Source organism: Lissotriton vulgaris, chromosome 5 (assembly GCF_964263255.1).
Source record: "Lissotriton vulgaris chromosome 5, aLisVul1.2, whole genome shotgun sequence".
NCBI lineage: Eukaryota > Metazoa > Chordata > Amphibia > Caudata > Salamandridae > Lissotriton > Lissotriton vulgaris.
In genome coordinates this window covers 995,712,659-995,733,752 of record NC_141693.1, presented here as the reverse complement: position 1 = coordinate 995,733,752, position 21,094 = coordinate 995,712,659, and the positions used below count along the sequence as shown (strand labels likewise).

The 21,094-nt window shown below is 44.5% G+C and overlaps 1 protein-coding gene across 1 annotated transcript in view; it reads right to left on the bottom strand.

Annotated features, from left to right (window-relative positions):
* Positions 1-21,094, bottom strand: part of HPS1 (HPS1 biogenesis of lysosomal organelles complex 3 subunit 1) — a 434,454-nt gene that overhangs the window by 286,573 nt on the left and 126,787 nt on the right. The window contains exon 3 of the mRNA XM_086922604.1: positions 11,733-11,843. Coding sequence (XP_086778730.1) covers positions 11,733-11,843 — 111 coding nt within the window. The remainder of the gene's footprint in view (positions 1-11,732; positions 11,844-21,094) is intronic.

Here is a 21,094-nt window from a genome sequence, read left to right as displayed (position 1 = left end):
CTACTCTTCGTCTATTTTGGTTAAAAGTAAAGAGGTGACTTCTCGCTTCTCCGTTTTCCATCAGTTTCTTTAAAAAAACGGTAAAAAGCATTTCTTAGCTTACGGAGCGAGAGGAAGAAAAGAAAGGAAGGCGAATTCTTTGACTTTGCTGTAACATATACAGAGCTTATACAGCAAAACATCGTTTTCTGGAAGGAATTTGGAACTACTCGTTTTTCTTCTCCTTCATCAACTATTTACAAGTACTTTGATTTATCTGAATTGAGTTTTACCATCTCGTTTTCTTTAACATTTAATTGATTATTTTTTTTTTATCCTCTTAAATTGAAAGCAAAGTGTTTGTACTTTTATATTGAATCTTGATTAAGCCTTGTATTCTACTCCATTATGTGTGCACAAGGATACACTCTTTCTCCACCACAAAGTTACTGGTCAGCAGGCAGTTCTCCTTGCATGCCATGGATAGAATGGAAGGCATACTTCTTAAATTACATAGAAACTTTAGATGCGAATGGTAAGATGAAAGCCCCTGAAAAAAAAGGTATTTTTTTGCATTCACTAGGACCAGAGGGTCTGAAAGCATTTAATCAATTACCTATTTCGCAAGCCAGTGGAGATATGAACGTCTTTGATAAGGCTATTTATGATTTTGATAAATATTGTTCTCCTAAAGTATGTATAGGAATTTCTAGATTCAAGTTTTTCCAGAGAAAACAGCTAACTGAGGAATCTGTTGACAATTTTGTATCTTCTTTAAAAACTCTTGCATTAGATTGTAAATTTGGCAACTTACAAGAAGATTTAATTAGAGATCAAGTTGTCATGCACTCAAAGAATGAAACTATACAGGAGAGGTTGTGGATCAATGGTGATGAGAACTTAGATTTTATTTTATCCATTGTAAGAAAAGCAGAACTCTCTTGTAGGAGTGCACAACAAGTCAAAGGGAAGGAAGTCTCTGTCAGTAAAGACATTGTATCAAAGATTAACCAAAAGTATGATAACAAAAATAGAGATTTTTCAAAAAAGAAACAAATATTTCCTCAAAAAGGAAATTCTGAAGGTTCCAAGAGTAATTTAAGGTGTTTTAGGTGCAACAGTAAATCACATTTAGCCAATGACAAAATTTGTCCTGGTCTAAAACAGAAATGTTCAAATTGTGGCTTAATGGGTCATTTCACTTCTGCATGTAGAAGGAGTAAAATTAACCAGAAGGTGAAGTGCATTGAATTAAGCGACTATAGTGATGATGAGGATCTCAATAATTATTCTAATAACTGTTCTTTTGTTCTTAATATAAAAGAATCTGCCATCCTGAATGTTAGTGATACCACTATTAAGAAAAAACCCTTATGTGATATGATTATTGGTGGTGTAAAGATCAACATGTATGCAGATTCTGGATCTCCTTATTCTATTGTGTGTGAATCCGTTTGGAAAAAAATGTTTGTTCCTAGATTGGGCAGTCATCTAGAGGAAAGTGACATCAACCCAGAAGGGTATTCCGGCGGAACAATAGATATTTTAGGGTTCAGGACTCTAGTCTTCAGATTCAAAAATAGAAAATGTATTGCAAAATTATATGTTTCAAAGAAAGGTCCTTCAGTGCTTAGTTGGTTTGATTTTGGAAAACTTGACATCATACTTGATCCCAATAGTCCCAATCCTGTAATGTTAGTTGATGAACAGAATGGGATTTCTTCACTAATGTTAAGTAAATTCCCTAACGTTTTTTCGAAAGGTATTGGGAAGCTAACCAACTTTAAACATGAAATTCGGTTAAAAGAGAATTCTTGTCCAAAAGTGCATAAAGCAAGAAATATACCTTTTGCTGTCAGGGAAGAAGTAAAAAATGAGTTAGATGGTTTAGTGGAAGGGGGCATAATAGAAAGAATTGAATCATCTGAATGGGTTTCGCCCATAGTGGTTGCCAGACGGGCCAATGGTAAAGTGAGACTCTGCATCGATCTTCGCCACCTCAACAATAATATCATTGTAGATCAGTTTCCTCTTCCCCGTATTTCAGAGATGCTATCTGTGGTTGGTGGTTCTAAGTTTTTCTCAACCATAGATTTATCTGCAGCTTATCACCAGATAGAACTTAATGAGAAAAGCAAGGATTTAACCGCATTCATTACACCTTTTGGGTGTTTCAGATTCAACAGGATGCCTTTCGGTTTGGCATCTGCGGCAGCCATTTTTCAAAGAGTAATGCAAGATATCCTGAAAGACTGTAAAAATGCCATCTGCTTTCAGGATGATATTCTGGTGTTTAATGATGACAAAGACAAACATATCTCTGCTTTAGAAGAGGTGTTAGGTGCACTTAATGCACATGGCCTCACTATAAAGCATGAAAAGTGTAAATTTGGTGTTCATTCTGTGAATTACTTGGGACATGAACTCTGTGAAGAAGGTATCAAACCTAAACCTTCTCTCTTAGAAGCAATTAAGTCTGCACCTCATCCTCAATCAAAGGATGATGTAAGATCATTTTTAGGACTAGTGGAATTCTACGCAAGGTAAGTACCTGATTTTTCATGCAGAACATACAGCATTAGGCAGTTAATTAAGAATAGGGTTGCTTTTGAATGGACCGATGAATGTGAGAAGGAGTTTTGTGATGTGAAAGGTGCCATTTGCTCTGCCAATGCTCTTGCCTGGTTTGATCCATCTTTACAAAATATCATCACCACTGATGCTGGCTCGAAGGGTCTAGGAGCTGTGTTTACTCAAAAGACTAAGGAAGGAAAAGAGGTTGTTATTGCACATGCTTCTAGGGCTCTTACTCCTGCTGAAGAAAAATACTCCACAATAGAAAGGGAGACTTTAGCGTGCATATGGGCTTTGGAACATTTCAGAGTATTTATTTGGGGAAAAGAGTGTGTACTGAGGAGTGATCATAAACCACTGGTACGTCTTCTTACCACTGAAGGGATGTTAAGAGCCTCTGCCCGTATTACGCGCATGTCCATGCGTTTACAGGATTTCATTTATGACATACAATATGTACCAGGGAAAGAAAATGTTTCTGCTGATTTCTTGTCAAGAATGCCCTTACCTATTCAAGAAGACTTGCATAATGAGTGGGATGATTTTCAAATTGCTTTGATTCATGATGAAGGCCCTATTTCCATTGATCAGACTCTATGGAGAGAGAAATTTGAAGTTGATGAAACTTTAAAATGTGTGACAGAATATGTTACAAGCGGCTGGCCTGATAAAAAGTATCTTGATTCTAGTTTGAAGAGCTTCTGGGAAGTAAGATCAGAGCTTTCATGTTGTGAAGACATCATTAAGAGAGGTGAACGTATTGTTCCACCTATTGGTGTGAGGAAGATTATTGTCTTACAAAGTCATGAAGGGCATAGCGGCATGGTCAGAACTAAACAGCTAGTTAAGCGTCTATTTTGGTGGCCTGGGATGGATGTGTTTATTGAGCGAATGGTGAGGAATTGTGTTGTTTGTGCGAACTCTGACAAATCATTAGTCACTCTGAAGCCAAATATGGGGGCGCACACCATTCCTGACAATCCATGGGAGACCATTGCTATTGACATTATGGGCCCTGTCGGTTGTGATTCTAAGTATGTAATTGCAGCAATTGATATTTTCTCTAAGTGGCCTGTGATCAAAGTTGTTCAAGGAATAGATACTGATTCAGTACTTTGTTTCTTAGATAGAGTTTTCATTGAGGAAGGACTGCCAGTAAGGATTATATCTGAATATGGAGTTCAATTCAATTAAAAAAAAGCCAAAGATTATTTTGCAAGGCTTGGCATAGCACACTCTACCACCTCCCTATATAATCCCAGTGGCAATGGAGTTATAGAGAGGTTCAATAGAGTTCTCAAGAGTGCCATACAGGCTGTTGGCAAAGATGATAAGAAATGGGAGGTTGAAATCTTTAAAAAAATTTGGATGTATAGAACAACCATGAATTCAATGACTGGTTATTCCCCGTTTGAAATCATGAGGGGGAGAACTCCTAGGACCAAGGTGAATCCATCATGGTTAGTGAAGTCATCTTTCTCTAGTGTGGATCTCAAGAAAGTCAAAGAGAACCTTATTCGTACTCATTGTTCTAATAAGAAGTATTTTGATGAGAAATGTGGTTCTAAAACAGATCCAAAGTTAGAAATTGGGATGATGGTGAAAGTTAAAAAACCCTGGAAGGTTAAGAAAGGGGAAAGTGCGTGTAGCAGGGACGCGGGGCCCTTGACCCCGGACTGTGGGAGTGAACTCTTAACGTGTGACCCCCCCCTCTTATCTCCCCAGGCAGCGAACGAACCTACGTGGCACCGAGTGGAGGAAACATACAGCTGCGACGAGGAGGAATGGGAACATGGTCCCTTTAACTGGACAGGTATGCTGATGGAGAAGGAGGAGCCTATACCGGACATAAAAGACTCCCTGCCCCAGGACCAGGTGTGTCTATACACCGGAGGAGCGGTCAGAGTGGATTGGAGTGGCGGTGAGGCGTGGAGCAGTGGAGTATCGAGAGGCGAGCGTGAGGAGAAGGCGAGGTATCGAGAGGACAGCGGAGGTCAAGGAGAAGGCGCGACAAGGGCGGCTGAGGCGACTGGATCAGGACGAGGTCAATCAGCATCCAAGGACGAAGACGGAGACTGCACGGGAGGAGCAAAAGAGGCGGGAGCCGAGACCAGACCCGAGGTATCGCCGACAGGCATTCCAAGACCAAGAGCGCCAGCGACGGAAGGAACAAGACACCGGTGGTTCCGAAGGCGCCCGGAGGGATCAGCAGAGCCAGGAGGCCAACGACCCCACGCTTCGCCCAGCCACTCCCCCGGAGGGGCGTGGCTCACAGAGGTGCGTAACAAGGTTGCGGGGTGGGGGTGGAATAGACGCCGTGAGAGCCCCGTTCCCTTGGAGTAAAATCCCCTGTGCACATCCCTCACTGCCACGTTTTGGTAACCATTTGCACAGTGTGATTCCTCACCCCCCTACCCTGATAAAGTTAGAAAGCACAACCCTGTACTGATACTTTCCTCTGTCTTGCTTCTCTCCTTCGGTGGAGGCCGGGACGACGGAGACCGACAGAAGCGGAAGACGAGGGATTAATCTGAAGCGGGAAGAAGGAGTAATTGGGAAAAGCCGGAGAGAGAGAAGCAGATCTCCGCGGCGACCTACCACCCGCCCTACTTGTACTGACCGTTTATATCGCTCAATAAAGCCTAGTTTGAGTACTACTAAGACTCGACTCCTCCCTATTCCGGTCCCGCCGATTACAGTGGTGGAGAATGCGGGCAACCCGGCCATCTGTGTAACCAAGATGGAGGAAATCCTGCAACGACTAGCGAAGGGTCAGGAGCGGCTGGAATGGGCGGTCGAAAAGCAGATACAATCGGCGGATGCCGACCGGGAGATCATGAAGGCTGCAGTGACGGCCCATGCCCTGGATCCAGTGATACCCACGGTGACCTCTTCGACGGGATCGGTGCCCCATAGCATAGGAGGAGTGTCACTCCAGAAATATATTCCGGGAGAGGACCCGGATTCGTTTCTCCTCAACTTTGAAAGAGTCGCCCGGGCCTGTGGCTGGCCCGTGGCCAAATGGCCTTTCTTCCTGGCCCCCTTACTGGTGGGGGAAGCCCAGGCGGCCTACCAGGTCGCCAATCCAAAGGGAGAAACATCTTATCAAGACATTAAGCTCATAATCCTGGATCATTTGGGGCTTGACACTGAGGCTTACCGAATCAGATTCAGGAAGGAGAGGGGCGTTCCAGGGGAAACACCAAAGACGCTATTTGTCCGGCTGAAGATGGCGGCCGACAAATGGTTAACCCCCTCAGTGTGCTCAAAAGAGGAGATCATGGACCGAGTCTACTTGGAACAATTCTTGGAGGCCCTGCCCTTCGCCACACAAAGATGGTTGAAGCAACACCATAATCTAACCACGGCACAAGCCGTGGAAATGGCCACCACATTCACAAGGGCTCAACCCAGGTCTCTTCCTTCTTGGGATGTTGAGAAACCGAAAGTGCCGATTAAAATTGATAAGAAACCCATGAGGCCCCCTGAACCCGTACGTTCTAAGCCATGGAGACCGGAGCCTCCGGTACCCACAGGACCCCAGTGCTTTGAGTGCGGTACATGGGGCCACATTGCTCGAATGTGTCCACGGAGGAAATCAGGAGAAGAGCCCATGGAAGTAGGATACCTACCCCGAACAGTGTTATACTCTGCGGAGATGGGGCCCGCATTCAGGGTGAGTGTTAAGGTGAATGGTACCCCCATACAGGCATTGTTGGATTCGGGCTGCCGCCAGTCAGTGGTTCAATCATTACATGTGAAACCGTCTCAACTAATACCCCAGGATCAGGTATACATCCGGTGTGTCCACGGCGATGTTAGGCCCTATCCAGTAGCCCTCCTTCCGATATGTCCCGTCGTGGGTAGACCCCAGTCCGTAAAAGTTGGAGTACTGCCCACCCTACCGGAGGACCTAATCATCGGGACGGACAACCCAGCTTTTCTGGAAATGTTTCACAGAAGTCTGAAACCGCGAAGGGGAAGGAATCCCGCACCCCACGTGAAACCCGCGTTGGTGTCCCAGGAGCCCTGGATACTAGACCGAAGTTTCCGGTTTTCCCAGGCTAACGATGCCTCCTTGCACAACGCCTGGGACAGCGCTCAAAGGACCCAGGGACAAACACCGGTGCTCTATCCTCGGTTCTTCGTCAAAAATGACCTATTGTACCGACAAGGGACTAAAGACGATCCAGAGCAACTGCTAGTCCCAGTGGCCTTCCGTGAACAGGTCTTATTTTATTCACATGCCCACTTAGTGGCAGGACACACCGGGGCAGAGAAGACAACGCAGAACATCCTCCGCCATTTCTACTGGCCAGGGATATACAAAGACACCATGGAATACTGTCAAACGTGCGAAACCTGTCAAAAAAAGAACATGACCAGGCCTTCCGCGGTGCCCCTCCAACCCCTACCCATCATAGGGGTCCCCTTCGAAAGGGTAGGCATGGACCTGATCGGACCCCTTCCAACAACCAGGAAAGGTCAACAGTACGTGCTCGTGATGGTAGATTATGCCACCCGATTCCCCGAGGCCTTCGCTTTATCATCTACGACGACTCGACAGGTGGCCGATAAAATGTTGGAGCTGTTTTCCAGGGTGGGTTTCCCCAAAGAGATACTTACCGATCAGGGGATCCCCTTTGTGTCCAAATTGATGAAGGAAGTCTGTCAACTGTTGAATATACACCAAATAAGAACCGCTGTTTATCATCCACAGACAGACGGCCTTGTAGAGAGATACAACAGGACCCTGAAGACTACCCTGAGGAAAATGCTGGAAGTTAATGGAAAAGAATGGGACCAAGTGCTACCCTTAGCCCTGTATGTGATCAGAGGGCAAAAACAGAGCAGCACGGGTTTTTCCTCCTTCGAGCTCCTCTATGGGAGACAACCCCGGTCTCTCCTAGATATGACCAAGGAGGCCTGGGAGCAGGAGCACCCTGAAGATACCCTGCACACCTTGGAGTATGCCCGAAATCTGCGGTCCAAGTTGGGAAAGATGAGAGACCTGGCCTACACCAACCTCGAGAGAAGCCAGAGAAGACAAAAAACTGTGTACGATAAGGGAAAGAGATGGAGGAGACTACAAACCGGGGACTGGGCCCTGGTACTGCTCCCCTCCTCTACCCAGAAATTCAAAGCCGAATGGGGCGGGCCATATCTTGTCGTGTCGACTATAGGAAACACCAGCTACAAGCTTCGGATGACTCCACGGAAGACTCAAGTATACCACATTAACTTACTCAAAAAGTGGTTAGGACCACCTCCGGCGAGGGTACTGAACACCGAATCGTCTCAGGGAGAAGACACCAACACCATCTGTAACTTAGTGATTAACGAGGACCTGCTGGCCCACGAGAGAAAGGATCTACAGAGGACACTTGGGAGACATGCTCCTATATTCTCCGATCAACCGGGAAGAACATCTCTGACGGAACATCAGATCCGGACCACCCCGGGCAAGGTAATAAAAATCAAGCCGTATCGAATTCCGGAAGCAAGAAGAAAAGGCATTCAAAAAGAAGTGGAGGACATGTTGAGGTTGAAAGTGATCCGGCCCTCTAACAGTCAGTGGTCCAGCCCTATCGTGATGATCCCCAAACCGGATGGAACCCGCCGGTTCTGTATGGATTTTCGAGCGCTCAATGAAATATCCACCTTCGATGCCTACCCCATACCACGGATTGATGAACTAATTGAAAAACTAGGAGAGGCCCGGTACATCAGTACCATAGACCTAACAAAAGGGTACTGGCAGGTGCCCCTGAGAGAGGAGGATCGGCATAAAACGGCTTTTTCAACTGACTCAGGGCATTATGAGTTTACAGTACTACCTTTTGGGCTGCACGGGGCCCCCGCAACTTTTCAAAGGCTCATGAATAATGTACTGAAACCCCACAATGAGTATACGTCGGCCTATCTAGACGACATAGTCGTGTTCAGTCCGGATTGGGCCTCCCACATGTCTCATCTGGATCAAGTGTTCACAACGCTACACCAAGCAGGGCTGACCATCAACGCCAAGAAGACTCGGTTGGCTTTTCAAAAAGTGAAATATCTCGGCTACGTCCTGGGACACGGGATGATTGAACCCCAAATCGAGAAGGTCCGAGCTATATCAGAGACTCCCTTTCCGAGAACCAAGAAGGAGATGCGTGCGTTCCTTGGCCTGATCGGCTACAACAGGCGCTTCATTCCGCAGTTCGCGCAACTGGCTTCCCCCCTAACGGATACCCTGCAATAAACGGTCAAGCAGGCGGTGCTATCGTCCCCCTCGGTGGACATGCTGAGAGCCTTTGACACCCTGAAAAAAAGGATCACGTCATCGCCTATACTAACGTCCCCCGATTTCGATCGTCCTTTTGCCCTACATACGGACGCCTCCGACTACGGCATTGGGGCGGTTCTGTCGCAACCAGGGGTGGACGGAGTGGACCATCCAGTAGTCTATGTCAGTCGCAAACTGTTTCCACGTGAACTCAAATACCCCACGGTGGAGAAGGAATGTTTGGCGATCAGATGGGCCGTAGAGAAACTGGCCTATTACCTTGAGGGACGCCCCTTCACCCTGTACACCGACCACGCCCCCCTCCAGTGGATGGCACGGAACCGAGCCAACAATCCGCGGGTGCTGAGGTGGTTCTTGGCTTTACAACCTTTTGCCTTTCGAGTGTGCCACAAGAAAGGGGTCGACAACACGGGGGCTGACTACCTGTCACGTAACCCCCTTCCCGAACGGAAGAGTCCAGGGGGGGAGGTGTGTAGCAGGGACGCGGGGCCCTTGACCCCGGACTGTGGGAGTGAACTCTTAACGTGTGACCCCCCCCTCTTATCTCCCCAGGCAGCGAACGAACCTACGTGGCACCGAGTGGAGGAAACATACAGCTGCGACGAGGAGGAATGGGAACATGGTCCCTTTAACTGGACAGGTATGCTGATGGAGAAGGAGGAGCCTATACCGGACATAAAAGACTCCCTGCCCCAGGACCAGGTGTGTCTATACACCGGAGGAGCGGTCAGAGTGGATTGGAGTGGCGGTGAGGCGTGGAGCAGTGGAGTATCGAGAGGCGAGCGTGAGGAGAAGGCGAGGTATCGAGAGGACAGCGGAGGTCAAGGAGAAGGCGCGACAAGGGCGGCTGAGGCGACTGGATCAGGACGAGGTCAATCAGCATCAAAGGACGAAGACGGAGACTGCACGGGAGGAGCAAAAGAGGCGGGAGCCGAGACCAGACCCGAGGTATCGCCGACAGGCATTCCAAGACCAAGAGCGCCAGCGACGGAAGGAACAAGACACCGGTGGTTCCGAAGGCGCCCGGAGGGATCAGCAGAGCCAGGAGGCCAACGACCCCACGCTTCGCCCAGCCACTCCCCCGGAGGGGCGTGGCTCACAGAGGTGCGTAACAAGGTTGCGGGGTGGGGGTGGAATAGACGCCGTGAGAGCCCCGTTCCCTTGGAGTAAAATCCCCTGTGCACATCCCTCACTGCCACGTTTTGGTAACCATTTGCACAGTGTGATTCCTCACCCCCCTACCCTGATAAAGTTAGAAAGCACAACCCTGTACTGATACTTTCCTCTGTCTTGCTTCTCTCCTTCGGTGGAGGCCGGGACGACGGAGACCGACAGAAGCGGAAGACGAGGGATTAATCTGAAGCGGGAAGAAGGAGTAATTGGGAAAAGCCGGAGAGAGAGAAGCAGATCTCCGCGGCGACCTACCACCCGCCCTACTTGTACTGACCGTTTATATCGCTCAATAAAGCCTAGTTTGAGTACTACTAAGACTCGACTCCTCCCTATTCCGGTCCCGCCGATTACAGTGCGTTCATGGGTCCTTTTGAAGTCATTGAAATCTTAAAAAACTCTGTAAGATTATCAGACAATAAAGTCTGGAATCTTAGTAGAATTGCTATTCTCAAGGCTGATAAAGTTGTTTATCGTAAAGAATCTACATTAGAAAATTCTGATCTTTCATATTTAGATGAGGATTTGAGTAGAAACACTGTAATTGATGAACCTTGTTGCTCCACCACTAGCGACACCAATCTTGGTGGAGATGTGACACCCTGTTGTTCTAGCACCAGCAATTTCAATCAGGGTATTCCTCATTCCCATGGTGATAATGTATCTTTACAGAAAAGAGCAAAAAAAAAACCAGGGTGGTTGTCAGATTTTGTTGCCTATATGATGGGAAAATTTTGAGTTTTATTTTTTGTTGTTGTTTTTGTTCATTTTATAAGAGAGGAAGGTGTGTTGTGTTCTCATGTCATCTCGTGCTTGCCTGCTTCGCGCTGGCATTCACGTGCACAGACTCGCGCTTTGCTCATGAGTGTATTTACCTTCAAATGTATCTCGTGACATGTATTATTTCAAATGTGTATTCCTCGCTACACTGTGCTGTTTACAACGTACCATACTGTGTTATCCTGTGAATGTATATCAGTTACTGCTGTTGCACGGAGCCATCGGATGTGTGCCGGGGATTGCCTCCTATCTTGGAATAAACTTACTTATCAAACTACTTGTATTCCTGGATATTGATTTAACAGAGAGAGAGTGAGAAAAGAGTGAGAGAAATGGCAAAAGATTGTGAGAAATGGTACAGAAAAGTCACAGAAAGGCACAGATGCACAAAGAGTGGGAGAAAAGGCATAGAAAAGTCATACAGAGAGTGAGATAGGAGTAAGAGAAATGGCGCAAAGAGGCAAAAAGAGTGAGAGAAGTGGCATAGAAAAGCTGCAGTAAGACTGAGAGGAAAAGGCACAAAGAGATAAAAGGCACAAAGAGTGAGAGAAGGCACATAGAGCGAGTAAAAAAGGCACAAAAAGTTGCAGTAAGAGTGAGAGAAAAGGCAGAAAGAATTGGTACAACAGGCACAGAAAGAGAGAGACCAAGGTGATAGGGAAAGAGGCGAGGAAGTGGACTTGAGGCACTGGAGCCGCGTCTGCAAGTGCCTTGACCGGTCCGAAGTCTGGGCGCAGGTAAGTCCAGGGGTGGGGGGTACTGGGCTAATGCACCTGGCACTTAACATTAATACCAGAGAGGTGCAAACCTTCAACCACTCATTTGTAAGAGAAATTATTCAAGGCAACCAGGAAAATGAACACAGACACAGAATGTTGTACATCTGAGGGTGGTAGTATGTTACTAAGTAGTTGAACCTGAAATACATTTTTCTCACCTGCTCCTGCTCAGTGGACCCATATCGCTGGCGCAGATTCACTTGAAACTCCTCATCTAACCAGTAAAATAGTACTTCAGATGCTTCACTGGCAATAAGCACACATTTCATCTGTTAAAAAATATGAACATTATCAGTTACTGCCTATGGGTCCATGTAAAGAACAAACATGATCAATGTATGCTGATGCACGGGCCATCAGATGCGCACCTTATTTGTGTATTCAATTTGCACCATAGTCATAGATAGCCACAAATATAGTTGTTAATCCACACAAAGAAAGATAACACAAACAACGGTGACCTGGCAGTGCAAGTCCCCTGACAGGGTTAATGGGTATGTACTCAAATGTAGAATAATCAGTGACAAAGCCAATAAGTCTGGCTTTGGAAAGCTGACGCAACTTCTATTTTTAATTTCAGGAATGTGCCACATAAATATAAAAAGTTAATATGCCACCACCTAAACCTTACCGTTGAAATTAGAAAATAATATTACGCATAATTTTAGAAGAAAATGATGGATGCTTCTTAGAAAGTACGTATATTTAAAAGAGTTATACAAACCCTGTTTAATTGTGATGCATAACACAGGAAAATTTGATAGCTATTAGTGCAAAGAAAAGGTACTATCGGCTTTGGATTATTGGAACCTGAAGATATAGGTTAAACACACAAGTATGAATAATAAACAAAATTGCAAGGAAAAATTCGGAACGAGAAACGCACAGGCAAGGGAAAAGTATTGGCCTAGCAGCCGAAGCACTGAACTGCACTTCTTTGTAGGTGGTTGAGAACATGTCATCAGACTAAACGCTATCACTCACAGAGAAAGACAGCCAAAGGCAGAAGTGGACTGCTCCATTGTCCCGGGTTTAAAGCTGTGGTTGGCTGGAAGCGAACTGGGAAAGACAGCTGAAAAGGTCAATGGATGAAGAGGGCTGATCTAAACCCGATCGCTGTAGGTATAGAGCATGTATGTATTTATTTATTTATTTATTTATTTATTTATTTATTCTTTAATATATGAGCTGGCAAAAAATCTAAAGATATCTCTAGCAATTGTTTGTGTATTTGCAAGTACAGAAGTGGAGGCCTGTTTAGTAATCCACATTTAACATGTGCATGTATATGAGGCTAATCATTAGTTCACACATAACATGTGAAAGCAACATAGAGCTGATTGTACTGAAGTCATGTACATCTACTGGTATAGACGAGTATTGGAATATGTGCACAGCCCTTGGGCTGGCACATCCTGAGCACAGCTTCAGTAAAACATGATGCCCAAACATTGCCCATAGAGACACTTGTATGACCATTTGCTCAAAGGGAATGCGCGGAAATAGACTTATGACAGATCCCTCTCGCGGTTTCCAGCATGCAAACATTATAACACATGGTAGGCAAAACTACAGACTAACATATTTGATCATCAAATCGTACTAGATCTATAATGCACCAGGTGGTATCGCAATACTAGCCTAAACAGTAGGTATTACAATGTTTCAGATGAAGATCTTTCGGCTAGTAGACCACAGGAAGCCATCAACAATATCAAAGAGCTCACAGTATCACAGCACTGAAACTGCCACAATACTCTGACCCACATACTGCACACCCTGAAGCACCATTACGCTAGACATACGCTGCACACTCGTTCACAACTCACCCCCCCTGATTTTATGCAGTCACACTATTTATGCTCCAAGCTTCATACCACACAAACAGAGCCATGCTGTTGTGTGCTTCGGGAGGACAGAAGAGAAAAAGTCCGCAGTAGAAAATGAGAAAGGCACAAAAGACAGAAAAGTGGACACACAACAGGCTCAGTTGGAAAGAACAAACATGCTCTATCTGTGCAGTGTCTACACTCGGATTAAGCCAAAAGCTGTGACACTTCCCTGTACACAGAAATGAGATGGGTGTCCTGCAAGGGTATGAGCTCTTCTCTGCAGTTTGTTTAATTCTATCGAAAGGGAACAGCAAATAACCTTTTTTGGATGCCACTGAAGCAGAACGTGAATCTACCCTGAGGATAAGCAGCATTAGGCTTCAGGACTAGATCTATGTTTGGACACTGTATTTTGAAATATGTTTGAATTTATACTATCTGAATCCCTGCGCAATAATCTCACGTAAGAACTGGATTAAAGCATCAAGAAACATATGGTTAATGCTACTGCATCCTTTCCCTTCCCCAATGTCCAAGCCTAGAATTGGAAGCTCAAACTACTAAGCCCACTCCCAGTTGCTTCTCCCAGCTGTAAAAGAAAAAACACAACACAACACTCTGGATGGCCTAAAAACTTAAACTTGCATTTAATGCAAAATAGGTATATGCAAACAAAAATGATGCGAGTCAATTGCTATTTCTATGGACCAGAGGCGTCCACCCTAAATCCGTTGGAGAATGGAAATCTACAATCCATGTCTTTTTTTAACCTCGGAAACTTTTTATTTTATGCAAAGTGTAAAACAAAAAATAAACAAAGTTCAGATATTACAAAATATGCAGTACACTCCATAATCCTCATAAGAGGGTGACAGAAACAGCAATGATATGGTACGGCATGTGATACTTTGTTTAGCATATATAATGGTTGCAAGACAAAGTTTATAATAAGGCATAAGTGAATGAGAAAACAGATAGGATTGTGGTCGAGTCTGGCAAATGATAAATCCAAGATCTTATATAAGACCAATAATTCCAAACATCCAAAAAAAGAGTGCACCGCAAGAGCGATTCTGCCGGTGGGTTAAGTGGAGGGAGAGAGATAAAAGAAAAGATAGAGAAGAAGGCAAAAAGGATGGCTACACTGGGCGGAGATAGACTACTCACATGCATATCACCGGCAAAGCCCCAAGTGGCAAAAGGGTGGTAAATGGTTTTATGGGGGTTTATTCTCTTCTAGATTCTTATTGAGTGCATCTCAAAGATGCCTTGAGCTCCGGGAGCCGTCAAGGTTAGAATATAAGGAATTATCAGCACTTTCGACCAAGCATAATAGATTCCACCACTTATCAAAGACACGTGTGGATGTTGATTTCCAGTTAGAAAGAACTGTTTTAGTCAAACCCACACAAGGGCTCCAAGGGAAACAATCCCCAGAGGGGGAAAAACATACCTCTCCCTAACTAGATTATGAAACTCACAAAAGGTACGTCCCCTTTGTAACCAGGGTCATTCCTGAAACAAGTAAACTGGAAAGAAAGTGATCCTTTTTAAGGACAAGTACCCTCACTCACCCAAGGGTGACATGCTTCATCATTGGGTTCCCTCCTCACATTGGGACCACAAGGTCCCAAATGTGGGCTACAACTCCCCATCCGAAAAGTGCAGGTGGAGAGGAGCTGAGGTGTTTTCCGTAGGGACTCCCAGTGAGAAAAAAGGTGAATGAGGGGCTGAGTGCAAACACTCAAAAATAGTGAATGTTTAAATATATCTCAGGGGCCCAATAACTTTATCCGGTTGTACCCTTGGATAGGATTAAAAAACAAGAGGAGTGGGGGTTCAAAACAAATATACCCCCTTAATGGTCCACATGTTTCGGTCTCTATCCAGACTCAGACCGAGTTATCTAGGCATTCCTCAAGACCAGATAATCATTCAAATCACTGCCAAAATTAAATCACAAATCAACAAACAGATGGCTATACTGGCCGTGTTCTCGTCACGGAAAAGATGGGTAATTAGTACACCATCTCCATATTTATGGAGGAATCGTTTTGTACCTCTCTACAGCCACACGGTACCCCTCAGCCAAACTTGGCACTCAGTATGCAATTGTCATACTGGGCAACTCCGCGGATGGGTGTCCTGGCGATTTCCAGTCAGAAATAACTGTTTTAGTGCCTAGGGATAGAAGGCAATCCACTAAAAAAAGAGATGTGAGAGTCTAAGGCAGGTGCATGAGGACTAGCATGAAGTCCTAGTGCAATTGATCTTTGTGAGTTGAAGTAGCAGATCTTGGACTTTTGTTCAGAATGAACATGCCATTTTACACATGCAGAGCACACGAGGAAGATCCTCTGCGTCTTCCCCACATCTCCAACATAAGGAAGAGTCCCTCAGCCCTAGCTTGTGCAGTCTAGCTAGGGTCCAATATGCTTTATGAATAGACCTGAACCTGGTGTGTGCTATGGCTGGTTAATTTTGGAATCAAAGAGGGATTTACAGATATTCTTCCAAATAGTTTAATTAAGGTGTTGTTTGTTGGATAATTGGATGTGTGATTCCCATTTTTTAATAAATAAGCTCAAAGATTGACCGTTGTATGTAATGAGGAGGGAGGGAGTATGACCTCTCATTTTAAGGGTATTTAACGAGGTCAGTAGGTCCTGTTGGTGGGGGTGGGTTTCACTTTACCTGGAACACCTTTGAGATGTAGCATTTTATAGAAGTCAATATTCGGGAGGTCAACATTTTTTGTAGGGTGGAAAAGGGGGGAGCCCAGATTGTGTATGGTACTTATTTCCTTATGGGCCTAGGTAGACCAGCATAGCATTTTCCCATCAAGTTTAATCTAACGGTTAAACTATTGCGAGGTAAGGGTCAAAGCCCGTATTCGGTGTTGTAGGCGTCTTTCAAGCAGAAGGAGTGAGGACGTAGTGTCTAATATAATTTGCCTGGATTGTTCCAACAGGAATTTCAACAAGTTGTGAATAGTGAGAATGCAGTAAGGGGTAAAGGAGCGGTGAGGCCAGGCTCAATGTTAAGCCATGGAGAGGGGTTGGGTTCACGTGGTCTCAGCCACAAAGAGCCTGGGGAAATCAGGATAGCCCTCTGGTAGCGGGTGTAATGTGGGATATTTATACCACCAGAGCATTTACTCCTTTTCAGGATTTTCATGGAGATTCTCTCTTTTTTTTTTCCAAATAAATTCTGAAATGGCAGTATCCACTGATTTGAAAAAGGTGGTGGATAGGGACATTGGGAGCATTCTAGAAATTAAATTAATCAAGGGAGCTATCATCATTTATACCGTGCTTACACGCCACCCCCATGTAATATATTTTGGAGACCACGTTGAAATAAGTTGTTTAATTTTTAGCTGAGTTTTTTCTTCATTGAGAGCAACAGATTGTTTAAGGTTTGAAGAGACCCAGATTCCCATGTATTTAATGGCTGTTGGGTGCCATTTTAATCCAAGATCGCTAATGACAGCAGCTATTCAGTGTACATTTAACAGGAAAACCTCTGTTTTATCTTTATTTAGGGTAAAGCCCGCCACTAGCAGGTATCCGTTTATTTCGGTCATAATAATCCGAATGGCCTGGGGGGCATTCTCAGTGAATAAGACATCATCAGTATAGGCGGCTACTACATGACTACCTGTGTAGAAGTGAATACCTGTAATTGCTGGGTTATCTCTGAATGCAAAGATTAGGGGCTCACTTACTAAGAGAAAGAGTAGGGGAGAGAACAGGCATCCTTGGCGAGTGTCTTGAGAGAGAGTGCATGGTTGGGATAAATGACCGTTAATCCTTACTCTTGTGGACGGACCAGAGTAGAGAGCTATAGTCATCCATATAAAATCCTCGCCAAGGTGGTATTTGTGTAGGGTGGCATGTAGAAAGGGCCAGGAGACCATGTCAAAGGCCTTCTCTGCATCAAGAGCCAAGACCACATTTGGGAAGTGGATTAGTTTGGCATTTTTAGGAACATGGCAGAATGTCCAGATGTTATCCGTTGGGAGTCTACCCTTAAAGAAGCATGTATGAGGGTTTGGAATCAGTTGTGGGATAACTGAATCAAGTCTACGGGCAGCAATTTTCATGAGTCCAGTTGATGCATATTGGTGGGAAACCGCATGTAGGGGGCCTGTTACCTTGTTAGCAAGGGTTTTGCAAAATTTTGAGGGAGCATATTGCCGCACTGACCTCTTCCTCTGTGATGGGTTTGTGATAGTTAGGGAGTCTTGATGTGATAGAGTAGGGAGCTTACAGGAGTTGAGGTATTTGTTAATTTTGGTGAGAAGGGTGGAGGCATTTGAGTTGTATAGTTCCTCATAGAAGCGCTTAAATGGATCAAGAATGTCCATGGTGTATGTGGGAATCACTCCACTCAGTTTTTTATGGCCGCTATTAGCAATTTGTTTTTTGCATATTTTAGATAATTAGTTAGCACTTTACCTGTGTGTGACTGAGAATGTGTCTAGCCAGCTCCTTATAGCATTGTGCGAGTTAAGTTAGCATTTGCGGCACCATTTTGTATTCACCCGCCATTTTGTACCATGATTGACAGTAAGCTTCGGTCTTATAATGTTTGCCTCAGCAGAAAGCAACCTTGATTGTTCCTCTTTATCATATTCAAGGTTGAGCTTCACTTCACTAATGAATTCATCGTTCTGTCTCGGCATGCCTTTCCTCCTAGGTAGCCCTGCCTCTATTCTCAGAGAGACTGGCACGGGCAGAGTAACCTTGAAACTAAGATAGCATGTACCCGTTCTCAAGATGGTAGCTCATCTTTCTGTACCTCCATTGTTCATCAGTGCCCAGGCTGGAAGATTCCAGTCTCTGTGGGTCTTTAGAGATGTTGGAAATGTATATTTTGTGCTACCGTGTGGACGGGGGTCAGTCCCACCTGAAGAACCGGGTTTTTAGAACACAGCGGCGCCAGGGACACGCCCAAAGTCTTCGGGTTCTCCTGTCTTGGCAAACAGAGACACTGAATACTTCTAGGTGGCGTCAGAGATCAAATTTATTAGCTGCAGCTAGTAACAGTAATCCCAGAAATACAACACGGTGTACAACTCAAGAAACTGTTCAATTTTGTAGAGAAAGACATCAGTATTTATACACAATATTCACATTACAAATGGACACCCACTGCAGCAAATTCTGACCAATAGAAGCACATTTCTATACATTATCACATTCTAAAAGGCTGACTTTACATTGTACCAACCCCACAAGTTAATTATTAGGATGTCCCAAATTCAATTTCCACAAGCCGGACAAACCCATAATTGAAAGCACAATGCATGTAACGAAGGAACATAAAAAGGAAACAATGATAGATAACGAGCAAGATTAGGCATGTGTAGAAAAGCTAAAATTGACGATGTCCTGAACTTTGACTTGCAATCTCAGATAGCAGTCAACTAAGGAAATTGGCCTCGCAAAGGGTCAGTTTCAGATAAAGAGGTCAGTTCCTTACAATGCACCTTAGAGTCAAGAAAAGGCTTAGTTAATAAGTGCATGAACAACGAAGCCCATGCAACTTCGTTCGTCTAGTTACCTCCATGGGCCTACGTGATGGCAACACCAAAATGGAGGCACGAACAAAATGGAACCCATATTCGAGACAAAGTCTCTGAATACGTAATGAACTCGCTAGTTAACATGAGAAATTCACTCCATATTAGCCATACTTGCTAAATACGGTACAACATCACCAATATCGTGACGGACCCATAATATCACAGGACAAGGCAGAATTTTACAGAACCTCAGACCCTCCTTTTGCCATTACGTAGGCAATAACCTAAACTCACGTCAATCTGAATCCAAGTCTATGTCTATTCTCATCAGATCATCAAGGTGTTGCTGTAACATCATCCTATTCTCCTTAACTTCTCTCGAAACGGGTCTCACACAGATCGTAGCACAGAGACTACAAATGGCGGGACCACATTGGATGCATAAGCAACACGAGAAAAGGATAGCTAACGCCATACCAAGGAACATCAGAACCTTCCATCCCCATTTGGACAACAATTCCCAAATCCATCCTGTCAATGACCAGTCCCCTTCGTCTACATGTATAGACTCAGCAGACTTACGTAACCTAAAGATGGCTTGGTACACTGTCGGGGCATTATCTGGTATGAACACGCAGCAACTAGATCCGATCAATTTACATACCCCACCTCTATCTGCAAGTATGATGTCTAAAACCATACGATTTTGTAACGTCATAAGACGATCCGCCTGAAGCTCCGCTGTAATATTGCTAAGGGCACCAGCAGTCTCATTAATAGTGGCCTCGACCACTCTCGTAAGCTGACGAATATTCCTACTATTGGCCATAGGACCCCAAAAGGGCACGAAACCCTTAAAGAAGTCTCCAGCTTCTTGTGCGACAGTATCTTCACCTCTACCATATCTTGTCTTATGGTAATCGAAAACAGCAGTGTATGTAGGAGGAAGCAAAAATGCCACATAACATGTGCCGGAAAAATCAGATGGCAACCACGTGTATGCTCTGTCGTGACAAACAAAATGCGTGCCCTTTGCTGGCACGAACGGTGGAGAATTCTGGGACGTATAGACATAAGTGTGGACACACACACTCTTACCAAGCTGAGCTCTCGGATTCTGACCACTACCTTGCAGACATAGTTGACCTCGGTGGGGTACGATCCAAATAGAAGGAGACCTTTTTCGTCTCTCCTTCTCTGTCAAACTAATGCTATACTCTGTCTTGTTCCAACCAACATATGCTCGTACTTCATCCTTGGGGATAGCATTGTATGCATCGATATCACTGATCATATCTACTATTCCCCGTATCAAGGCATTATTACTCGCATTGTCTTTAACGGAACGTACAGGTGATGCTTCATTCGCATAAATAAACATTGATTGGAGTGCCCAAACTGACCCATTAGGCGAAAAAGGCAAAACCAAATAAGGCATTCCTTTATCTGTCGTATGCGGCATAAGACCACATACCCAGCAGTTCGTAGTATTTACAACTATCTGATGCTGATGCAACAACTGTATAAACAAATTGTTCACAAATTCTGATCTTCGTGTCTGCTCATGTTCAGGTAACGTATGAAACTCATATGGAGAAACAGTAGAAAAAGAAAGAGTAGGTTGGGAGGTAGATGTAAGCGGCAATTGTGTGACATGGAAAATCCAACCCACACAAGCTAACGTAATATTTAAAAACATTAAGAAACACAATATTAAAAAACATTTGCTACGGATCAATATATACATTTTCATTTTGAAACCTTTTTCTCAACACCTTTCTCAGACCCAAAAGACTCCATCCTCTAACGTGCTGCTCACGGCTATTACCTTCTTCACTTAAGTGTGCGTTAAGATCATACCAACGACCATGAACCACAGACCTTTCGTCAATTCGCGGCTCACCCCTTAAGAACTTCCTACCGTGACCCTGCAGCTGAGTCTGGATGGTGACTCGAAAAAGAAAAAAGTAAAAAAAGTCTCTTGATCTGACAAGGTGTAATTCACTACATAAAAAATTCGGTTTTATTTGTCCATAACAACAGGTTTTCTTGGCCTCAAATCGTAACGTTCTTTATCAGGTACAGTTGGATCCTTAAATAAAAGTTCCGGATTGGTGGTATCAATCTTTAGATGAGGAGGCACAGCAGCTTGCAGAAC